Source organism: Tursiops truncatus, chromosome 11, assembly GCF_011762595.2.
Source record: "Tursiops truncatus isolate mTurTru1 chromosome 11, mTurTru1.mat.Y, whole genome shotgun sequence".
NCBI classification, from domain to species: Eukaryota; Metazoa; Chordata; class Mammalia; order Artiodactyla; family Delphinidae; genus Tursiops; species Tursiops truncatus.
Genome location: NC_047044.1, coordinates 61,778,695 through 61,800,963, shown reverse-complemented (window position 1 = coordinate 61,800,963; position 22,269 = coordinate 61,778,695). Strand labels below are relative to the sequence as shown.

General features: G+C 41.8%; 1 protein-coding gene across 2 annotated transcripts; it reads left to right on the top strand.

Moving 5' to 3' along the window:
* The first annotated feature begins 1,472 nt into the window (after positions 1-1,472).
* On the top strand, positions 1,473-22,269 carry TMT1A (thiol methyltransferase 1A). Of its 2 annotated transcripts, XM_073788681.1 has the most exons (3): positions 1,473-2,325; positions 15,035-15,304; positions 20,206-22,269. In XM_073788681.1, the coding sequence occupies exons 1-2, from the start codon at positions 1,828-1,830 to the stop codon at positions 15,269-15,271; spliced, it is 735 nt and encodes a 244-aa protein (XP_073644782.1). In that variant the 5' UTR covers positions 1,473-1,827; the 3' UTR covers positions 15,272-15,304; positions 20,206-22,269. The 2 variants fall into 2 exon arrangements, with proteins under 2 accessions (XP_073644782.1, XP_033722617.1); XM_033866726.2 differs by lacking the exon at positions 20,206-22,269 and having other exon boundaries at positions 1,474-2,325; positions 15,035-17,241.

Genomic DNA, 22,269 nt, shown 5'->3' with positions numbered 1-22,269 from the left:
ACTCAGGCAATCAGAGGTTCCTCATTCCCTCAACTGCCCTTGAAATGTCCATTCTTACCACTGTCCCCACAATGGGAGCTGTTCCAAGGATACAGCTTTGAGAGAGTAAGGTGTTGAGACCATTGGACTGTGGAGGTGACAGATCCCAGTTAAGGCCTCTATCTAAACTTTTATGATTCTGGTGGTGGGCGTGGAGATCTACTCATCTCGTGGCCATCTAAGGCAAGCCTCATAAGGAAGCCCCCTTCTTATTAAACCTGCCAGCTACCAATCTGGAGTGGTCTGCTTCTTTCTTCAGTCTCTCCTTGCTCAGGGTGTACAGCAGCCAGGTTGTGAACTAACAACTGATAAGGCAGCCAGGAGACTGAAGAGACAAGCCCTGGGCAAGAGGCATTTGAGGATAATATCCTGAGTTAGACATCAACCTCTATGTCAGGAGGGGTGGCCTGTATGTTAGATGCTTGTGGACCAATGTGTGAGTACAGGGGCACCCTGAAAAAGCCGGGTGTGTTGATGCATTTGTTTGAGGAACTGAGCAGAGCACACTGTGGCAAAGAAGGGAAACAAATGGCTGCTGCGGTGGGCTGTCCTCTACTGTGGGCAGTTCTGTGGCCACTGATGCCCAAATAGAGGCTGAAGCTTGAGTTAGACAGTTGGAAGAAGAGCTGAAGTTAGAGAAGAACATGCAGTTGTCCACTACTCTGCTAGCTTCGGGGCTGGCAGACAAGGTACAAGAGCAGAATAATAAGTTGGAGACCTTCATGTGCCATTTTGCAAAGCTAGGAGGGCACAAGCTACTGCAGATTAAGGTCCAAGTACTTGTGAGAAAGCCTGATTAGGATGCTAAGAGGTAGAATCCCTGGGAAAGTGAGGAGAGCAAAGGGGAAGATGTTGTGGTGATTGAAACAGAGTGCCTCATGTTGCCCAACCCCTAATACAAAGAAAAAATCTAAATAGTAGTCACCCTAGACTTCTGATAATAGAGAAATACACCCCAAAACTCCTAGGAGAAAAACGTCATTCTTTCTCTGTCCCTGAAGTTGTGAATGTCTTTGAAATGTAAACACCCCAGGAGAAAACGAAAATACTGCCTACAGAGACTGAAGAAAAAAAGGGGGTGAGGGAAATGCTTTTCAAAATATAGGCTGCTATAACAACTACTGAACCCGTGTGCCACAACTACTGAAGCCCACGCGCCTAGAGCCCGTGCTCTGCAACAAGAGAAGCCACTGGAATGAGAAACCCACATGCAGCAACAAAGACCCAATGCAGCCAAAAAAAAGGCATCCACAAGAGACAAAAAATAAATAAAATCAGCAGAAAAAAAAATTTGTTTAAAAAAACATGAGGGCGGAATGGAAGGGAAGTAGGAGGGGTCACGTAATAAATGGGCTTTGGCAGTGGCTTTCTGGTGTGGGTTAACCAGGCTCCACCCACGGATTCTGTTTTCTTAGCAGAGGTCACTGGAGAACCAGACAGGCTGTAAGTATGTTGTGCATTTAAAACTTCAGCAGGAAACTTGCAGTAGTCTCCAAGCAGGAATAGATTTGTAATAATGGGTTGTAATCAGCCTTCCTTCTAAGGAAAAGCTGAGAACCTTCTCATTTTACCTCATGAAAAGTAAGCTATGAGGCAACTTTTGGCAAACATCTATTAACTGGGTGAAATGGGCCTCTCGCCCGAGATTTTACTGCAGCTGCGTCTCTCCAGCACAACCAGCTCTTTCCTCTGCAGCTGATTGGCTCTGGAATGTGGCCAGAAACCTACTTCCTGCAATTAAAGGAGTCAGGCCTCTAACTGCTGATCTGTTTTCTTCTCTTCTGAGTGATGGCGCTGACCATTTTTATCCTCCGGCTGGCCGTCTGCATCCTGGCATTTCCCGTGTACCTGCTGGACTTCCTGGGCCTGTGGAACTGGATATGCAAAAAATCGCTCCCCTACTTCTTGGCAAGGTTTACTGTGATGTACAACGAACGGATGGCGAGCAAGAAGCAGGAGCTCTTCAGCAATCTACAGGAGTTCGCAGGCCCCTCCGGGAAGCTCTCCCTGCTGGAGCTGGGCTGCGGCACAGGGCCCAACTTCAAGTTCTACCCGCCTGGATGCCGGGTGACCTGTATTGATCCCAACCCCAACTTTGAGAAGTTCTTGATCAAGAGCATTGCTGAGAACCGACACCTGCAGTTTGAGCCCTTCCTGGTGGCTGCCGGGGAGGACCTGCACCAGGTGGCCGACGACTCCATGGATGTGGTGGTCTGCACACTGGTCCTGTGCTCCGTGAAGAACCAGGAGCGGATCCTCCAGGAAGTGTGCAGGGTGCTGAGGCCGGTGAGTACAGGGTGTGAGGGCTGGTTAGTAGTAATCACTATCACCAAGGGCAGCCCTATCAATTTCAGGTAGATCAAACACCCTAACATAAAAAGTACAACTACTAGAGAAGACACTGCCGAATTTTTAAAAAAATCTTAGAGTGGAAAAGAAGCTATATAGGAAAAGATTGATAATACATGAATATGTAAAATTTTAGAACTCCTGCAGAGAAAAAAAAGGAGTGTAAAAAAACTTAAAGTACAAAAAAGTTTGTAAAAAGTATTTGCCAAGGATGATAGATAATGCGTTAACTTCATATTAAAAGACGTTACAGGACTTCCCTGGTGGTCCAGTGGTTAAGAATCTGCCTGCCAAAGCAGGACATGGGTTCGATCCCTGGTCCGGGAAGATCCCACATGCCACGGAGCGACTAAGCCCGTGTGCCACAACTACTGAGCCTGCGCTCTAGAGCCCGCAAGCCGCAACTATTGAGCCCACGTGCCACAACTACGGAAGCCCGTGCGCCTAGAGCCCATGCTCTGCAACAAGAGAAGCCACTGCAATGAGAATCCCTTGCACTGCAACAAAGAGTATCCCCCGCTCGCAGCAACTAGAGAAAGCCTGCGTGCAGCTACAAAGACCCAGGGCAGCCAAAACTAAATAAATTAATATAAAAAAAATTTTAATAAAAAAATAAAAGACATTACAAATCAAGATCAATAGAATTCTTAAATCAGTTTTTTAAAAGAGAGAAAAGTAAGCAAAGCACAGGAACAGAAATATAAATAAAAATAGCCAATATATGATATAAATGTTGTCTTGCAATAAAAGAACAAATTTAAGCAAGATATCACTTATACGTGGAATCTTAAAAATATAACAAATGAATGTATATAACAAACAGAAATAGACTCACAGATATAGAGAACAAACTAGTGGTTACCAGAGGGGAGAGGAAAGTGGGGAGGGGCAAGGTAGTGGTGAGGGATTAAGAGATACAAACTACTATGTATAAAATAAATAAGCAACAAGGATATATTCTACAGCACAGGGAAATATAGCCATTATTTTGTAATAACTTTAAATGAAGTACAATCTATAAAAATTCTGAATCACTGTTATACACCTGAAACTAATATAATATTATAAATCAACTATACTTCAATTAAGAAGAAATTAAAGCAAGATACTATTTTTACCTAACACTGTCAGAGACTTTTAAGTTCAATATGGTGTTGGGGTGAGTCTGGGGGACTGGATTACCCCAGTTGGAGGAAGTGCCCTCTTTGGAGGGCAATTTGATAATATCAAATTTTCAAGGACACTTCCTCCTTCATCCAACAGGAATTTATCCTATAGCTATACTGCACAAATGTGCAAAAACTCATTCATATGCGAAAATATTCATTACAGTATTTGTAATACCACAAACTGGAAATAACCTAAACATCCAGCAATAGGAGGTAGGAGGCTGTTGAGTAAATTGTCGCATCGTATAAAGGATTTCTGTGCAGCTGTTAAAAGAACAAGGAAGAGTTACCTATGTTGATATGAAAAAACTATCTCCTCAAGAGACAGTGTTAAATTAAAAAGCAATGAAAGCATAGAATATTATATACAGTATAAGTCCATTTGTGTGTGTGTGGGAGAATATACCTATATAAGTATTTATGTTAATGGGAATGATACACAAGAAACTATTAACAGTGGTTACCTCTTGGGAAGGGAATTGGATGAGGGGAAGGAATTACTTTTCATATTATACCTCTCTGTATAGTTTGAAATTCTTTATACCTATATGTAATTTTCACATATTACCTTTATTGTTTGTTTAAAAACTAGTTTAACATAGTTTTATTCTAAACATAGGTGAACATAAAGTATGGATATCTTTTTTAAATTAATTTATTTATTGTTAATTTTTGGCTGCGTTGGGTCTTTGTTGCTGTGCGCAGGCTTTCTCTAGTTGCAGCGTGAAGGCTTCTCATTGGGGTGGCTCCTCTTGTTGCGGAGCACAGACTCTAGGCGCGTGGGCTTTGGTAGCTGTGGCATGCGGGCTCAGCAGTCGTGGCTCACAGGCTCTAGAGCACAAGCTCAGTAGTTGTGGTACTCGGGCTTAGTTGCTCCGCGGCATGTGGGATCTTCCCAGACCAGAACTCGAACCCATGTCCCCTGCATTGTCAGGCGTATTCTTAACCTCTGTGCCACCAGGGGAGTCTCAAGTATGGGTATCTTAACATTTGAATTTACTATACTAGAGGAAATGGATGTTCTGTAATCCCCAGTTTTATTTTCTAACAGAGGAAGTTCCTCAGGAAGAAAAGGACTTGAAGATAGTGTTTAGAGGCAATTAATATACAGTCATCCCTCAATTTCCTCGGGGTCCCTCCCTGTCCCCTCCACAGATACCAAAATCTACAGAAGCTTAAGTCCCTTATATAAAATGGTGCAGTACCTGCATATAACTTATGCACATCCTCCCATATGCCTTAAATCATCTCTAGATCACTTATAATACCTAATACGATGTAAACGCTATGTAAACAGGTGCCAGCATGTGACAAATTCAAGTTTTGCTTTTTTGGAACTTTCTGGATTTTTTCCAAACATTTTTGATCTGCATTTGGTTGAATCCAAGGATGCAGAACTTGCGGATACTGAGGGCCAACTGTAATTCTGTCTTTGGCTCAAGGATAGGCCAACGTCAAAGTAGTAACTGAAAAAAGTCTGATTCTGATACTCAAATCCTGGGTTCTTGTGTCCTAAGACTGGGCACAGTTAGAGGTTTTGCTTACAGTGTTACTAATCTCACAACACCTCTGCAAAGCAAGTAACGGTCATCTCTGGTTTAAGCCCTGAGAGTGCCCTTAGGGGATCATATTCTTGGTGGTCTTCCTTAGCTCCTCCGAAGCACCCATTCTCTGCTGAACAGAACCAAGAGCTTTCCTACATTCTCATGTAGGAAACAGTCCTTTAAAGCAGGTATTGCCTTCATGTTGGACTGGGGAAACAGACCCAGAGGAGTTAAGAAACTTGCCTCAAGTTACACAGCCACTATGTCTGACTTTAATGCAAATATTCTTATCACTGTACCACAGTGCTTGTCACTGGGGCTTTTTATCTGACTTCAACATTTCTACCACTTTTGCTGGCTTTTCTTCCTCTGCCCATCCCCTAAACGCTGGAGTTTCTTTTTTAGCTCTCATTTCACTTATATACACGCCCTGTGCAATCTCATGTACCCCCAATGTTTTCAATTACCGTGCATACACAAATGGCTTCCAAATCTAAGTATCAAGCTCAGATCTCTCTTCTAACCCCAGATCTTCATACCCAGCTGTCTACTCGACAGTCACCTGAGTGGGTAACAGGCATCTCTAGCTTAACCTGTGTAACCCAGAGGGCATCAGCAACCTCCCCAGGCCTGGATCACCTCTTCTCTCCTGTCCTCTTCTATGGAAAAAAAATATTTCAATCAGGAAATGTCAAGTTTTCCATTCCTGAACACAGGTCTTACACTTACCCATAGATTTGGAGGAACTCCATCTCTAAACCCTGCCTGGGATAGCCAACACTAGGGAGGCTAGAAGAGGCTAAGGAGTGGGATGGTCACCCTGGGTCTGGGAGGTAATCATTGGTCCGTTTCCCCCTTCACCCCAGAGGTAGATAAGTAGAAAACTTCTGAAGACTCCTTAATAATGTGTAGCCTCTACTGTGTCCAGACTTGACCCATAAGTATAGGACCGTCCTAGATGAAAGCAGCAGTTACTAACTCCTATATGACAGTAATTTACACACAGCATCCACTGACCAAATAAAATACCTAATGACAAAATATAACCATGAATTTAGTAACACTTTTAGATGATTCAGTATTTTAATAAAATAAATCCTATCGTTTACATCCTGTGACAATGGCACAAAAGTATAAGACATAGGCTTTTTGGATCCACCACCTGTGGTGGTGCCGCCACCAGGATGCAGATTTTTATGAAGATCCGGACAGGGAAGACCACCACTCTCGAGGTCGAACCCTCAGATACAATAGAAAATGTAAAGGCCAAGATCCAAGATAAGGAAGTAATTCCTTCTGACCAGCGAAGACTAACCTTTGCTGGCAAGCAACTGGAAGATGGACGTACTTTGTCTGACTACAACATTCAAAAGGAGTCTACTTTTCATCTTCTGTTGAGACTTCGTGCTGGTACTAAGAAAAGGAAGAAGTCTTACACCACTCCCAAGAAGAACAAGCATAAGAGAAAGAGGGTTGGGAATTCCCTGGCGGTCCAGTGGTTAGGACTCTGCACTCTCACTGCGGAGGGCCCAGGTTCGATCCCTGGTTGGGAAACTAAGATCCCACAAGCCACATGGCCAAAAGAAAAAAAAGAGAGAGAGAGAGAGAAAGGTTAAGCTGGCTGTCCTGAAATACTGTAAGGTGGATCAGAATGGCAAAAGCAGTCACCTTCATCGGGAGTGCCCTTCAGATAAATTTGGTGTGGAGTTTTTATGGCCAGCCACTTTGACAAACCTATTGTGACAAATGTTGTCTGACCTATTGTTTCAACAAACCAGAAGACAGGTTATTGTATATTGGTTAATAAAAGACATGAACTAATGAACTAAAAAAAAAAAAAAGTATAAGACATGGTTATTTAGTCCCAGGCAGTACTAGGTATGGATTCAGACACCCACAGGTTTGCAAAGCAGAGCCTAAGAACAATACTCAGATGAATTTAAAGATTTTTTTTTAATAAAAGGGGAAGTTTAAAAAATTGTAATTAAAAGGCAAACAACAAACAAGGGAAAACATCTGTAGTCTATGTAGTCTAATTATACTAAAAGCCCTTACTAATCAGTAAGAAAAAAACCAATGGCCTATTAGAAAACCGATAGTGGGGACTTGCCCTGTGGCACAGTGGTTAAGACTCGCAACGCAGGGGGCACAGGTTCAATCCCTGGTCAGGGAACTAGATCCCACATGCATGCCGCAACTAAGAGTGAGCATGCCACAGTTAAGGAGCCGGCGAGCCACAACTAAGGAGCTCACCTGCCACAACTAAGACCCAGCACAACCAAATAAATAAAGAAAAGAAAAAAGAAGAAAACTGATAATGGATGGACATTAACAGACAAATCAGAAAACAAGAAATCCAAATAATCAATAAGGTTTAGTAAAAGATGTTACGATTACGAATATTAAAGCTATGCAGGTTATCAAAAATACCATATTACACATCAAATTGACAAAGATATAGGAGAAAAAAGTACTGATGAGAGTTTATTGGAAATGGGCATTCACATCTATTGCTAGCATGAATGCAAACTGCTACAACTTTTCCAAAGGGCAATTTGACAACCTGTACCAAAAGCTTTAAAAAGGCACAGAAGTTTGATTCAGCAATTCCACTTTTTAGCAAGTTATTTATTTGGAAATAATTATAGATGGTCACAAAGATTTATGGATAAGGATGTTCACTGTAACAGTATTTATAACAATGTAAAATTGGAAATAGCCTAAATGAGAATGGTTAAATAAGAGATGGTAGGGCTTCCCTGGTGGCGCAGTGGTTGAGAGTCCGCCTGCCGTTGAGGGGACACGGGTTCGTGCCCCGGTCCAGGAGGATCCCGCATGCTGTGGAGCGGCTGGGCCCGTGAGCCATGGCCGCTGAGCCTGCACGTCCGGAGCCTGTGCTCCGCAACGGGAAAGGCCACAACAGTGAGAGGCCCGCGTACCGCAAAAAAAAAAAAAAAAAAAGAGATGGTAACTTCAGTGGTGTGAAATATTGCATAAAGGTTTTTTAAACCATCTTTTAGAATAATACTCAAATACATAAATAAAATAAAACAGATTATAAAACAGAATGTATATTCCAATCCTAGTTTTAGAAAAAAAAATATATAAATGTATATACAAAATTTTATTTTGTTTTTTTTTGCTTTTTTGCTTATTTTTTTACACAGCAGGTTCTTATTAGTTATCTATTGTATACATACTAGTGTATATATGTCAATCCCAATCTCCCAGTTCATCCTACCGCCCCCACCCCCACTTTCTCCCCTTGGTGTCCATACGTTTGTTCTCTACATCTGTGTCTCTATTTCGGCCTTGCAAACCGGTTCATCTGTACCACTTTTCTAGATTCCACATAAATGCGTTAATATACAATATTTGTTTTTCTCTTTCTGACTTACTTCACTCTGTATGACAGTCTCTAGCTCCATCCACGTCTCCACAAATGACCCAATTTCATTCCTTTCTATGGCTGGGTAATATTCCATTGTATATATGAACCACATCTTCTTTAACCATTCGTCTGTCGATGGGCATTTAGGTTGCTTCCATGACCTGGCTATTGTAAACAGTACTGCAACGAACATTGGGGTGCATGTGTCTTTTTGAATTATGGTTTTCTCTGGGTATATGCCCAGTAGTGGAACTGCTGGGTGATATGGTAATTCTATTTTTAGCTTTTTAAGGAACCTCCATACTGTTCTCCATAGTGGCTGTATCAATTTACATTCCCACCAACAGTGCAAGAGGGTTCCCTTTTCTCCATACCCTCTCCAGCATTTTTTGTTTGTAGATTTTCTGATGATGCCCATTCTAACCAGCATGAGATGATACCTCATTGTAGTTTTGATTTGCATTTCTCTACTAATTAGTGATGTTGAGCAGCTTTTCATGTGCTCCTTGGCCATCTGTATGTCATCTTTGGAGAAATGTCTATTTAGGTCTTCTGCCCATTTTTTGATTGGGTTGTTTGTGTTTTTAATATTGAGCTGCATGTGCTGTTTATATATTTTGGAGATTAATCCTTTGTCTGTTGATTCATTTGCAAATATTTTCTCCCATTCTGAGGGTTGTCTTTTCGTCTTGTTTATAGTTTCCTTTGCTGTGCAAAAGCTTTTAAGTTTCATTAGGTCCCATTTGTTTATTTTTGTTTTTATTTCCATTACTCTAGGAGGTGGGTCAAAAAAGATCTTGCTGTGATTTATGTCAAAGAGTGTTCTTCCTACGTTTTCCTCTAAGAGTTTTATAGTGTCCGGTCTTACATTTAGGGCTTTAATCCATTTTGAGTTTATTTTTGTGTATGGTGTTAGGGAGTATTCTAATTTAATTCTTTTACATGTGGCTGCCCAGTCTTCCAAGCACCACTTACTGAAGAGACTGTCTTTTCTCCATTGTATATTCTTGCCTCCTTTGTCATAGATTAGTTGACCATAGGTGCATGGGTTTCTCTCTGAGCGTTCTATTCTGTCCATTGATCTATATTTCTGTTTTTGTGCCAGTGCCATATTGTCTCGATTACTGCAGCTTTGTAGTATAGTCTGAAGTCAGGGAGTCTGATTCCTCCAGCTCCGGTTTTTTCCCTCAAGATTGCTTTGGCTATTCAGGGTCTTTTGTGTCTCCATACAAATTTTAAGATTTTTTGTTTTAGCTCTGTAAAAAGTGCCATTGGTAATTTGATAGGCATTGCATTGAATCTGTATATTGCTTTGGGTAGTATAGTCATTTTCAAAATATTGATTCTTCCAAGCCAAGAACATGGTATATCTCTCCATCTGTTTGTGTCATCTTTCGTTTCTTCCGTCAGTGTCTTACAGTCTTCTGAGTGCAGGTTTTTTACCTCCTTAGGTAGGTTTATTCCTATGTATTTTATTCTTTTTGTTGCAATGGTAAATGGGATTGTTTCCTTAATCTGTCTTTCTGATTTTTTTGTTGTTAGTGTATAGGAATTCAAGAGATTTCTGTGCATTAATTTTGTATCCTGCAACTTTTCCAAATGCACTGATTAGCTCTAGTAGTTTTCTGGTGGCATCTTTAGGATTCTCTATGTATAGATAGCATCATGTCATCTGCAAACAGTGACAGTTTTACTTCTTTTCAAATTTGTATTCCTTTTATTTCTTTTTCGTCTCTGATTGCCATGGCTAGGAGTTCCTTGCCACTATGTTGAATAATAGTGGCAAGAGTGGACATCCTTGTCTTGTTCCTGATCTTAGAAGAAATGCTTGCAGTTTTTCACCATTGAGAATGATGTTTGCTGTGGGTATATGGCCTCTGTTATGTTGAGGTAGGTTCCCTCTATGCCCACTTTCTGGAGAGTCTCTATCATAATCGGTGTTGAATTTTGTCAAAAGCTTTTTCTGCATCTATTTACATGATCATATGGTTTTTATTCTTCAATTTGTTAATGTGGTGTGTCACATTTATTGATTTGCATATATTGAAGAATCCTTGCATCCCTGGGATAAATCCCACTTGATCATGGTGTATGATCCTTTTAATGTGTTGTTGGATTCTCTTTGCTAGTATTTTGTTGAGGATTTTTGCATCTATATTCATCAGTGATGTTGGTCTGTAATTTTCTCTTTTTGTAGTATCTTTGTCTGGTTTTGGTATCAGGGTGATGGTGGCCTCGTAGAATGAGTCTGGGAGTGTTCCTCTACAACTTTTTGGAAGAGTTTGAGAAGGATGGGTGTTAGCTCTTCTCTAAATATTTGATAGAATTCACCTGTGAAGCCATCTAGTCCTGGACTTTTGTTTGCTGGAAGACTTTTAATCACAGTTTCAATTTCATTACTTGTGATTGGTCTGTTCGTACTTTCTATTTCTTCCTGGTTCAGTCTTGGAGGGTTATACCTTTGTAAGAATTTGTCTGTTTCTTCCAGGTTATCCATTTTATTGGCATAGAGTTGCTTGTAGTAGTCTCTTAGGATGCTTTGTATTTCTGCAGTGTCCGTTGTAACTTCTCCTTTTTCATTTCTAATTTTATTGATTTGAGTCCTCTCCCTCTTTTTCTTGATGAGTCTGGCTAAAGGTTTATCAATTTTGTTTATCTTCTCAAAGAACAAGCTTTTAGTTGTATTGGTCTTTGCTATTGTTTTCTTTGTTTCTATTTCATTTATTTCTTCTCTGATCTTTATGATTTGTTTCCTTCTACTAACTTTGGGTTTTGTGTGTTCTTCTTTCTCTAGTTCCTTTAGGTGTAAAGTTAGACTATTTGAGGTTTTTCTTGTTTCTTGAGGTAGGATTGTATTGCTATAAACTTCCCTCTTAGAACTGCTTTTGCTGCATCCCATAGGTTTGGGATCATCGTGTTTTCGTTGTCATTTTTCTCTAGGTATTTTTTGGTTTCCTCTTTGATTTCTTCAGTGATCTGTTGGTTATTTAGTAATGTACTGTTTAGTCTCCATGTGTTTGTGTTTTTTACGTTTTTTCCCTGTAATTTATTTCTAATCTCATAGTGTTGTGCTTGGAAAAGACGCTTGATATGATTTCAGTTTTCTTAAATTTACCAAGGCTTGATTTGTGACCCAAGATGTGATCTATCCTGGAGAATGTTCCGTGTGCACTTGAGAAGAAAGTGTAATCTGCTGTTTTTGGATGGAATGTCCTATAAATATCAATTAAATCTATCTGGTCTATTGTCAATTAAAGCTTGTGCTTCCTTGCTAATTTTCTGTCTGGATGATCTGTCCATTGATGTAAATGAGGTGTTAAAGGCCCCCACTATTATTGTGTTTTCCTGTTGATTTCCTCTTTTATAGCTGTTAGCATTTGCCTTACGTATTGAGGTGCTCCTATGTTGGGTGCATATATATTTATAATTGTTGTATCTTCTTCTTGGATTGATCCCTTGATCATTATGTAGTGTCCTTCCTTATCTCTTGTAACAGTCTTTATCTTAAAGTCTATTTTATCTGATATGAGTATTGCTACTCCAGCTTTCTTTTGATTTCCTTTTACCTGGAATATATTTTTCCTTCCCCTCACTTTCAGTCTGTATGTGTCCTGAAGTGGGTCTCTTGTAGACAGCATATATATGGGTCTTGTTTTTGTATCCATTCAGCAAGTCTGTGTCTTTCGGTTGGAGCATTTAATCCATTCACATTTAAGGTAATTATTGATATGTATGTTCCTATTACCATTTTCTTAATTATTTTGGGTTTGTTTTTGCAGGTCCTTTTCTTCTCTTGTGTTTCCCATGTAGAAAAGTTCCTCTAGCATTTGTTGTAGAGCTGGTTTGGTGGTGCTGAATTCTCTTAGCTTTTGCTTGTCTGTAAAGCTTTTGATTTCTCCATCGAATCCGAATGAGATTCTTGCTGGGTAGAGTAATCTTGGTTATAGGTTCTTCCCTTTCATCACTTTAAGTATATCATGCCACTCCCTTCTGGCTTGTAGAGTTTTTGAGAAATCAGCCATTAATCTTATGGGAGTTCCCTTGTATGTTATTCGTTGTTTTTCCCTTGTTGCTTTTAATAATTTTTCTTTGTCCTTAATTCTTGTCAATTTGATTACTATGTGTCTTGGCGTGTTTCTCCTTGGGTTTATCCTGCCTGGGACTCTCTGTACTTCCTGGACTTGGGTTACTATTTCTTTTCCATGTTAGGGAAGTTTTTGACTATAATCTCTTCAAATATTTTCTTGGGTCCTTTCTCTCTCTCTTCTCCTTCTGGGACCCCTGTAATGTGAATATTGGTGCATTTAATACTGTCCCAGAGGTCTCTTAGGCTGTCTTCATTTCTTTTCATTCTTTTTTCTTTAATCTGTTCTGTGGCAGTGAATTCCACCACTCTGTCTTCCATGTCACTTATCCGTTCTTCTCCCTCAGTTATTCTGCTGTTGATTCCTCTAGGGTATTTTTCATTTCAGTTATTGTATTGTTCATCTCTGTTTGTTTGTTCTTTAATTCTTCTAGGTGTTTGTTCTTTAATTCTTCTAGGTCTTTGATAAACATTTCTTGCATCTTCTCGATCTTTGCCTCCATTCTTTTTCCGAGGTCCTGGATCATCTTCACTATCGTTATTCTGAATTCTTTTTCTGGAAGGTTGCCTATCTCCACTTCACTTAGTTGTTTTTCTGGGGTTTTATCTTGTTCCTTCATCTGGGACATAGCCCTCTGCCTTTTCATCTTGTCTATCTTTCTTTGAATGTGGTTTCTGTTCCACAGGCTGCAGGACTGTAGTTCTTCTTGCTTCTGCTGTCTGCCCTCTGGTGGATAAGTCTATCTCAGAGGCTTGTGCAAGCTTCCTGATGGGAGGGACTGGTGGTGGGTAGAGCTGGGTGTTGCTCTGGTGGGCAGAGCTCAGTAAAACTTTAATCCGCTTGTCTGCTGATGGGTGGGGCTGAGTTCCCTCCCTGTTGGTTGTTTGGACTGAGGCAACCCAGCACTGGAGGCTACAGGCTCTTTGGTGGGGCTAATGGCAGACTGTGGTGGGGGGGTGGCTCATGCCAAGTAGTACTTCCCAGAACTTCTGCTGCCAGTGTCCTTGTCCCCGTGGTGAGCCACAGCCACCCCCTGCCTCTGCAGGAGACCCTCCAACACTAGCAGGTAGGTCTGGTTCAGTCTCCTATGGGGTCACTGCTCCTTCCCCCTGGGTCCTGATGTGCATACTACTTTGTGTGTGCCCTCCAAGAGTGGAATCTGTTTCCCCCAGTCCTGTCGAAGTTCTGCAATCAAATCCCACTAGCCTTCAAAGTCTGATTCTCTGGAAATTCCTCCTCCCATTGCCGGACACCTCAGGCTGGGAAGCCTGACGTGGGGCTCAGAATCTTCACTCCAGTGGGTGGACTTCTGTGGTATAAGTGTTCTTCAGTTTGTGAGTCACCCGTACCCAGTGGTTATGGGATTTGCTTTTATTCTGATTGCACCCCTCCTACCATCTCACTGCAGCTTCTCCTTTGTCTTTGGATGTGGGGTATCTTTTTTGGTGCATTCCAGTGTCTTCCTGTCGATGACTGTTAGTTGGGATTCCGGTGCTCTCACGAGAAGGAATGAGTGCATGTCCTTCTACTCCACCATCTTCCACAAAATCTTAACAGTAGTTGTCTCGAGGTGATGAAAGATGATTGACTGTTTTTCTTTTTAAACTTTTCTGTATTTTCTGAATTTTCTAAAATAATATTGGTGAGACAGTATTGCCAGCCTCTGGAGCCAGACCACCCAAGGTAAAAACCTGATTCTGACATTTGTAAGCTGTATGACCTTGGGCAAGTTGTTTATTTTCTATGTGACTCTGTTTCCTCATCTGTAGAACATAGGAATGATAATGCTTACCAAATAAGTACATTGTAAGGATTGAGTTAACATGTGATAGGTCTTACAGACAGGGTCTTGCATGCAGTAACTGCTTCAAATTCTAACTATTATTATGTATTACCTTTATGAACAGAAAATATAGATTGGCAACTCTGTATAAAATCTGACAGAAGATGACACTATTAACCAGAATAGTATCGTAGTAAGTTTGAATTTCTCCATGTCTTCTCATGAAGTTGGCCTTTGGGGCCACTGAAATCTGACATTTAATCATCTTATAGGACTTCCCTGGTGGTCCAGTGGTTAAGAATCTGCCTGCCAATGCAGGGGACACGAGTTTGAGCCCTGGTCCGGGAAGATCCCACATGCCTCAGAGCAAGTAAGCCCATGCGCCACCACTACTGAGCCTGTGCTCTAAAGCCCATGAGCCACAACTATTGAAGCCCATGCGCCTAGAGCCCATGCTCCGCAACAAAGGAAGCCACCGCAATGAGAAGCCCCTGCACCACAACAAAGAGTAGCCCCCGCTCACCGCAACTAGAGGAAGCCTGCGCACAGCAACAAAGACCCAGTGCAGCCATAAAAAAATTAATTAATTTTTAAAAAATCATCTTATAAATTTTTTCCCCCAAACTAAAATCCTTGATGTGTTTTTTTTTCTTTTCTTTTCTTTTCTTTCTCAGGGAGGAGCTTTTTATTTCATGGAGCATGTAGCAGCTAAGCCTTCAACCTGGAATTACTTCTGGCAACAGGTCCTGACTCCTGTCTGGTACCTTCTGTTTGATGGATGCAACCTGACCAGAGAGAGCTGGAAGGCCCTGGAGTGGGCCCGCTTCTCCAAGCTGAAGCTGCAGCACTTACAGGCCCCCCTGTCCTGGGAGCTCCTGCGCCCTCACATCTACGGATATGCTGTGAAATAGAAGTTGAAACCTGAAGGGCTCGAATAATTTAAGGTTTGGGTTTTACACTTAAAATGCTAATTGGGGGACTTCCCTCATGGTGCAGTGGTTGAGAGTCTGCCTGCCAATGTGGGGAACACAGGTTCGATCCCTGGTCCGGAGGATCCCGCGTGCCGTGGGGCGACTAAGCCCATGTGCCACGGCTGTTGAGCCTGTGCTCTGGAGCCCACGAGCCACAACTACTGAGGCCATGGATACAACTGCTGAGGCCCGTGTACCTAGAGCCCCTGCTCACCACAGCTAGAGAGGGCCTGCACACAGCAATGAAGACGCAACACAGCCATACACACACACACACACACACACACACACACACACACACAACTAATTGGGAGAAGGGAACCCCCTTTTTTAGGTAAATTTGAATTTCATCACTAAAAGTTTATGTTATAACCTATTTAGCTATTTTCTATTGTCTGCCAAAGAATCAAAAACAAAACAAAACAGCTTTGAACTCTCCCTTAAAGGAAACAATGGGCTTTCATAATTGAAGTCCACCATTATCCTCAAACCTTACTTTATTCAGTAACTTCAAATTTTTTCTGTCTTATTTAAATTATTACCCAACAGATTTTAATTTTACCTTCTCTTTGAGAGGTTGATGCTAATTAGCAGTTAATCACTCAAAAGAAGACTTTGAAGAGGGAGACGTGAAAAGATCTTTTTCTATAAAATTAATTCATTTTTTTATCTTCGGCTGCGTTGGGTCTTCGTTGCTGTGCGTGGGTTTTCTCTAGTTGCGGCACACGGGCTTCTCATTGTGGTGCCTTCTCTTGTTGCGGAGCACAAGCTCTAGGTACACAGGCTTCAGTAGTTGTGGCTCACAGGCTCTAGAGCACAGGCTCAGTAGTTGTGGCGCACAGGCTTAGTTGCTCCGCAGCATGTGGGATATTCCTGGACCAGGGCTCGAATCCATGTCCCCTGCATTGTCAGGCGGATTCTTAACCACTGCGCCAGCAGGGAAATTCCAAAAAAATCTTAATAATTCACAAAATAAATAAAGAAATACTGACTAGTTGAAAACTCCAAACCTAAACAGCACAGATTTTTTTTTTAAAGAAATCTGAATCGGGGCCTCCCTGGTGGCGCAGTGGTTGAGAGTCCGCCTGCCGATGCAGGGGACGTGGGTTCGTGCCCCGGTCCGGGAAGATCCCACATGCTGCGGAGCGGCTGGGCCCGTGAGCCGTGGCCACTGAGCCTGCGCGTCCGGAGCCTGTGCTCCGCTTCGGGAGAGGCCGCAACAGTGAGAGGCCCGCGTACCGCAAAAAAAAAAAAGAAATCTGAATCTATTTGTTGTCCTTAGTATCATTGGGCTGGCTTTCAACATTAATGTACCAGGATGCCACACCTAGTTCTGCCCAGCTTTGTTATGTTTTTTATTCTGGTATTGCACCAGAGTTTGTTTCCCTGCATTCCAGTCTTCAATTCTTAAGATGAAGTTTGTACTTGACACTTCAGTATATCCATAAAACTATATGAAGCAGTTAGAGTTCTTGGGTTCATTTTCCTTATTATCTAACGTATACTTTGCTGAATGTAGTAAATTGCAGGCAAAGAGAAGGCCCACTGTAATTAGACAAACCTTGAATAACTAGATACGCTTTGTAAGAGCCGCCTCAAAATAGTCAAGCTGTGAGTCTGTAAAGAGGTAGATAAATACTGTTCGGATTAGTCTGATCAAATTTCCACTCTGGTCTCAAGATGATTTCTTTGTTCCCTGTAACCATGGAAACCTTGGGAAATCATCACAAGTGCTGTGAAAACAAGTTGGTCAATAAGAGGACTTAGAATTTTCAGCAATAGTTTGCATGCATTTTAATAAATTTAGAATATTTTCTGAGATGATTTTGCAAAGAGACTACTTTAAATATCAAATCAATAAATTCACTTACATTTTAGGAATGGAAATAAAATTAATGGTTTATATCTTTGCTGGCCTGGTTTCATTTTTCTTAGTGTCTCTGGGAGGGCTTTCCTTCACTGTGGAAAATTAAGCTATTTGAACACACAGATTTTTCCTCCTACAGCCAGGTAACTCTAAATACAGCTAGCAGATATTATTTATGTATTTATTTATTTGTTTATTATTTGGCTGCGTTGGATCTTCGTTGCTGCATGTGGGCTTTCTCTAGTTGCGGCGAGCAGGGGCTACTCTTCATTGCAGTGCACAGACTTCTCATTGTGGTGGCTTCTCTTGTTGCGGAGCATAGGCTCTAGGTGCATGGACGTCAGTAGTTGCCGCGCCAGGGCTCAGTAGTTGTGGCGCATGGGCTTAGTTGCTCCGCAGCATTTGTGAAATCCATAGAGCAGAAAGAAAGCTTACTATTCTCTCTTGAGCGTGAAAACAGTTAATGTTTCAGTGAGGTTAGGACATGCATCTATGGCCTCCTGGGCTATGGAACATGAATATCCTCCCTCTATGGTCGTCCAAAAGTAGGAGCCTCCTTATTTACCCACCTCACTACTGGTTAGGTCAGTCTAGGGACTGAGAAATATGAAAAGCCACAGGTTGACATGGTGAAGTGTTACTGCCACATTGGAAGGTGAGTCATACCAAAGTACAAAGTACTAGGCACATTCTTATCAACTCCCTCTCGTTTAAACAGGGTAGCAAATTTTTTTTTTAATATTTATTTATTTGGCTGCGCCGGGTCTTAGTTTTGGCATGTGGGACCTTAGTTGCGGCATGCAGGATCTAGTTCCCTGACCAGGGATCGAGCCTGGGCCCCCTGCATTGGGAGCGTGGAGTCTTAGCCACTGGACCACCAGGGAAGCCCCAGTGTAGCAAATATTATCCTCACTCTTTATAGATGCAGAAAAATAAGTAAGTGAAATTTCTTACATTCCACAAGTTACTGAGCAAGTCCTAGGGCCACGATTCCTAAAGCCACAACACCTGTTTTGACAAGCATCGCTGCCGTACTACCTTCTCACTGCTTTCTTCCCCAGGCCCAGAAAACACACATTTATGATCATTCAAAGAGCCTAAGGAAGTGACCTAAGCCTGTGCAAAATGGAAACAGAAAAGAGTCAAAACACGTCCAGTGTCTTTTAGGTCCTGTGTTGGTTAGATTCCCTTGACTGCAGGTGACAGAACTTCCAATCCAAAAAGGCTTATGCAGAAAAAGGACTCCACTGACTAAATTAGTGAAAAGTATTCAGGCAGAAAACCTCAGGCACAGCTTGAGCAAGGCTCAGATAACGTTATCAGGAGCCAGACAGTGTCTAGGGTCACATCTGCCCTCCTCTCTGTTTCAGGTGGTGAGTCTCTGAAGTAATGCCAATCTTCATGCTTCCAGGGCCCATGGCCAGTTGGAAAGATCAAGTCCACTTTTGCAAAGACTCCAACCAAAGTTCTAGATTGAGTCTCAATTGGCTCTTATTGACAATATTAGGTCACAAGCCCACCCCTGAATCAATCATCATATTTCAATGGGATGGGTCATGCTGATTGGCACAGGGCTTCATCCCTAGGGCTGAGCTCACCCAGACCATGTGGACTGAGACACGGAGAGTTGTATATCCTCCAAATGAAAGCAGAGCCTGCGACTGGGGAAAGCACGCAGGCACACTACGAATGGGCATTACAAGTACAAAGCTACATTCTGATCAGACCCTCTGCCGGCTTTTCTGTGGAACATCACGTAGTGCCACGCTTAGAACACTGGCTTTTCAGTGGGATAACAGCACGCAATGAGAGAAATAAAAGAAAAGAAGGACACTGGCTTTGGCATCAAAGTGACGTGGGTCAAGTTCTGGCTGTGCCATTCGTTGACTATGTGACCTGGGGCATGTTACTTTTCTAGTGTCACTTGCCTCATCTGTTAATGGGGATAAGAATACCTAAAAGGGTTACTGTGAGGAGTTGACGAAGTGAGGTACTTGGTGCTTAATAAATGCTGAACTTCATTCGACAAATATTTACTGAGTGCCTATTGTGTACTCTGCTCTTAGTGATTGGCTTAGAGCCCTGAATAAACTAGACTTGTTCCCTGCCCTGGTGGAGCATACAGTTGTGATCAGTGCTCTCTAAGAGGGAGAAGTGCAGGGTACAGGAGAATGGAATGTGACCCTCCTGGGGGGAGGGTCAGAGGCTTCCCTGAGGAAGTGAGGTGTGAACTGAATTCCAGAGGATGAATAAAGAGTATTTCAGCCTCATGGAACAGCTTGTGCCAAAGACAAATAAAAAGAAGAAACACAGTATGTTCAAGGAACTGAAAGGAAGTAGGCAGGGCTGGGCACCAGAGCCTGAAGGGCAGATTCGGGGATGGTTACTATTCCATCAGCTTGTGCCTAATTTTGTTAAGGCCCTGGGTCCGTGAGCTCAACACTTATTTTAACGGCTAACAACGACAACAAACAAAACAGTTAAATTTTATTATATTTATATAATATATATGTATTATATTCTGTTCCTAACTGTTCTGATATTCCAATTGCTTCTCCTGAATTCCTATTTCACACTTGAATAGAAAGTGAGGCAAACATTACATAATAGTTCCCTTTGTACTCCTGACCCTAACGTAAGCCTTTCTCTTTGGTATTGCTTTAGAAAACACAGAGCTTAACATAACTGAAATTCAATTCTTATTTATCTGTTGAGGCAATTGAGGGTGTAATGAATCATAGCAGACTAATGTCAACAAAAGCAAAAAATAAAACTATTCAATAAGCTTCACTTTAAATACCTCAAAATTTAAAACCAAAAGCATTCAGGCTATATTAAAGAAAAACCAGAATTCCCTGAACCATGGAATCACCAGAGAATTGGGGGCAGAAGTTATGTTAACTAAGGACACAGGAAATGAACAGAGTGGCCAATGTTCCCAATTTCTAGTTCAGTTAAGAAAAAATAGTAATATGCAGATCAAGTAAGGCATTATTTGTTTCTAAAGGAAACTATGTGGAAACCTGCAGAGAATTACATGGGAACAAGGAAAATCACCATTCAGAATTCACCATTCTTAAAGGTAAAAATCTCTCACATCCCCTAGTGCAACCCAGGCTGCATCCTTCTCAATCTTTAAAATGTATCTGACCCTGATGTCAACTTTCTCCTTGGAATGATCCTTTTTTTCCATGAGTCTAACAGCTAATAATAAAAATTTCCATTTATTACATGCCATCTTTATACTAGGAAGTTTACACAATTATTTTACTTAGTACTCATAACTTTACCAGGCAGGTATAATTATCTGCATCTGACAAAGGAGAAAGCAGACCAGACCAGTGGATGTTCCGTTACTTGCCCAAGGCCACATAGTGAGTGGCCACCCTGGTTTTCCCAAGTGGCTCACCTGACTCCAAAGCCCAGAGCTCCTCACGGTGCTGCCCTGCTTCTCAAGGTCTTCTGAATCCTAGTCTCTGTAACTGTTTCCTTCTTCCTCCACCATTTCTCTTGAATGATCCCCTAAGACTCATTCAGTCTGTATACAGTCCCTTAAGAGTTTCTTATACTCTTAGGCTGTGAACCACCACCTACATGAAGAAGATTTCTAAACCTCACACTTTCCATGCCTTTGATACTTCAGATTTAACACATCAAAAAAGAATTCACTCTCTGCTTCCCTAAGTAAGCAACACTTTCCAACTTCCTCAATATCTATGATTATTTCCCAAGGACCAGGTAAAGTGATGTTTCTAGAAAGCATTCTCTGGCTGTTTCAAGAAGCTTCTTCTTTGAGAAATCACTTAGCACTCACTAATATCCACCAATCTCTTCTTCCTTTCTTCTACATGCCAAATATAGTGTGTACTACACAGCAGGTGCTCGGAAAGTATTTGCCAGTGGATTCACTGTCAGGTCCTGCCTCTTCTACATACCTCTCAACTGGTCCCTTCTACTGCACTTCCACAGCCACCATCTTAGCATGAGAACTAATGCCTGAATGACCCTATGTATAAACTGAGTGGGGATGGCTGAAGTGATAAACCATTTATGTCGGAACTTGCCAGGTGTCACCTGATTCAAATGTATGACAGGGAAGTAGCTCTAAGGTGAGGAGGAGATACTACATCTGGATACAGTAGCAGAAAAACACTCCTTTTATAACCGACTTAACCTTCTTTGCCCTCTTTCACCCAATACACCCCATGGAAAAATAGGAGCTCAGCAAACAACTTTCCTGCGGTACAAAGAAGTGGCTTCCTGGGCACGCATCAATATCTCACCCAAGTCATAATCTCTCATACCAGAAAATGCTTCAAACTGGTCTCCATGCCTCCACGCCTTCATCACCCCTTCCTGAGCATGAGCTCATAATTTCCAGAATACTTTAATTTGACAATTCCCACTCAGCATAAGACTGAATTTAAACTGCTCAACTTTGAATTTAGGGCCATCTGTCAACTGACACCTCAACGCTTTTCCCAGCTTTGTGGTCCAGTGGAAAAAGCATGGGGTTTCAAGTCAGAATATGTGAATCCAAACCTCATCATTGCATCTTACTAATATTTTATTCACTTAACATAAGAGAACAACAGTACCCACATCTCCTAGGATTTTTGTGAGGATGAAGTGAGATGTAACATGGTTAGTAAAAGCACTGAAACCACTCCACAAGGCCCCTCACTCTGGTCAAGGCCCTGCCTCCTTAAGCATTTGCAAGAGGAATAAAGTATATTTTCCTATCAGAAAAGATATTGTACTTTTATAAATGTCATCCTGGACTTCCAATCGACCGGATTATTACACACTATAATGTTTTCTGAAGATTCAGCATTTTTAAAAAGAAATCTTCCAGGGGCTCCCCTGGTGGCGCAGTGGTTGAGAGTCTGCCTGCCAATGCAGGGGACACGGGCTCATGCCCCGGTCCGGGAAGATCCCACATGCCGCGGAGCGGCTGGGCCCGTGAGCCATGACCGCTGAGCCTGCGCGTCTGGAGCCTGTGCTCCGCAATGGGAGAGGCCACAGCAGTGAGAGGCCCGCGTACCGCAAAAAAAAAAAAAAAAAAAAGAAA

What these genes read in the sequence shown, in the direction of transcription:
- TMT1A (XM_073788681.1), top strand. Translation starts at nt 1,828, where the DNA reads ATGGCGCTGACCATTTTTATCCTCCGGCTGGCCGTCTGCATCCTGGCA. An exon ending in TGTGCAGGGTGCTGAGGCCG is followed by an intron (nt 2,326 to 15,034) that starts GTGAGTACAGGG and finishes TTTCTTTCTCAG; the next exon opens with GGAGGAGCTTTTTATTTCAT.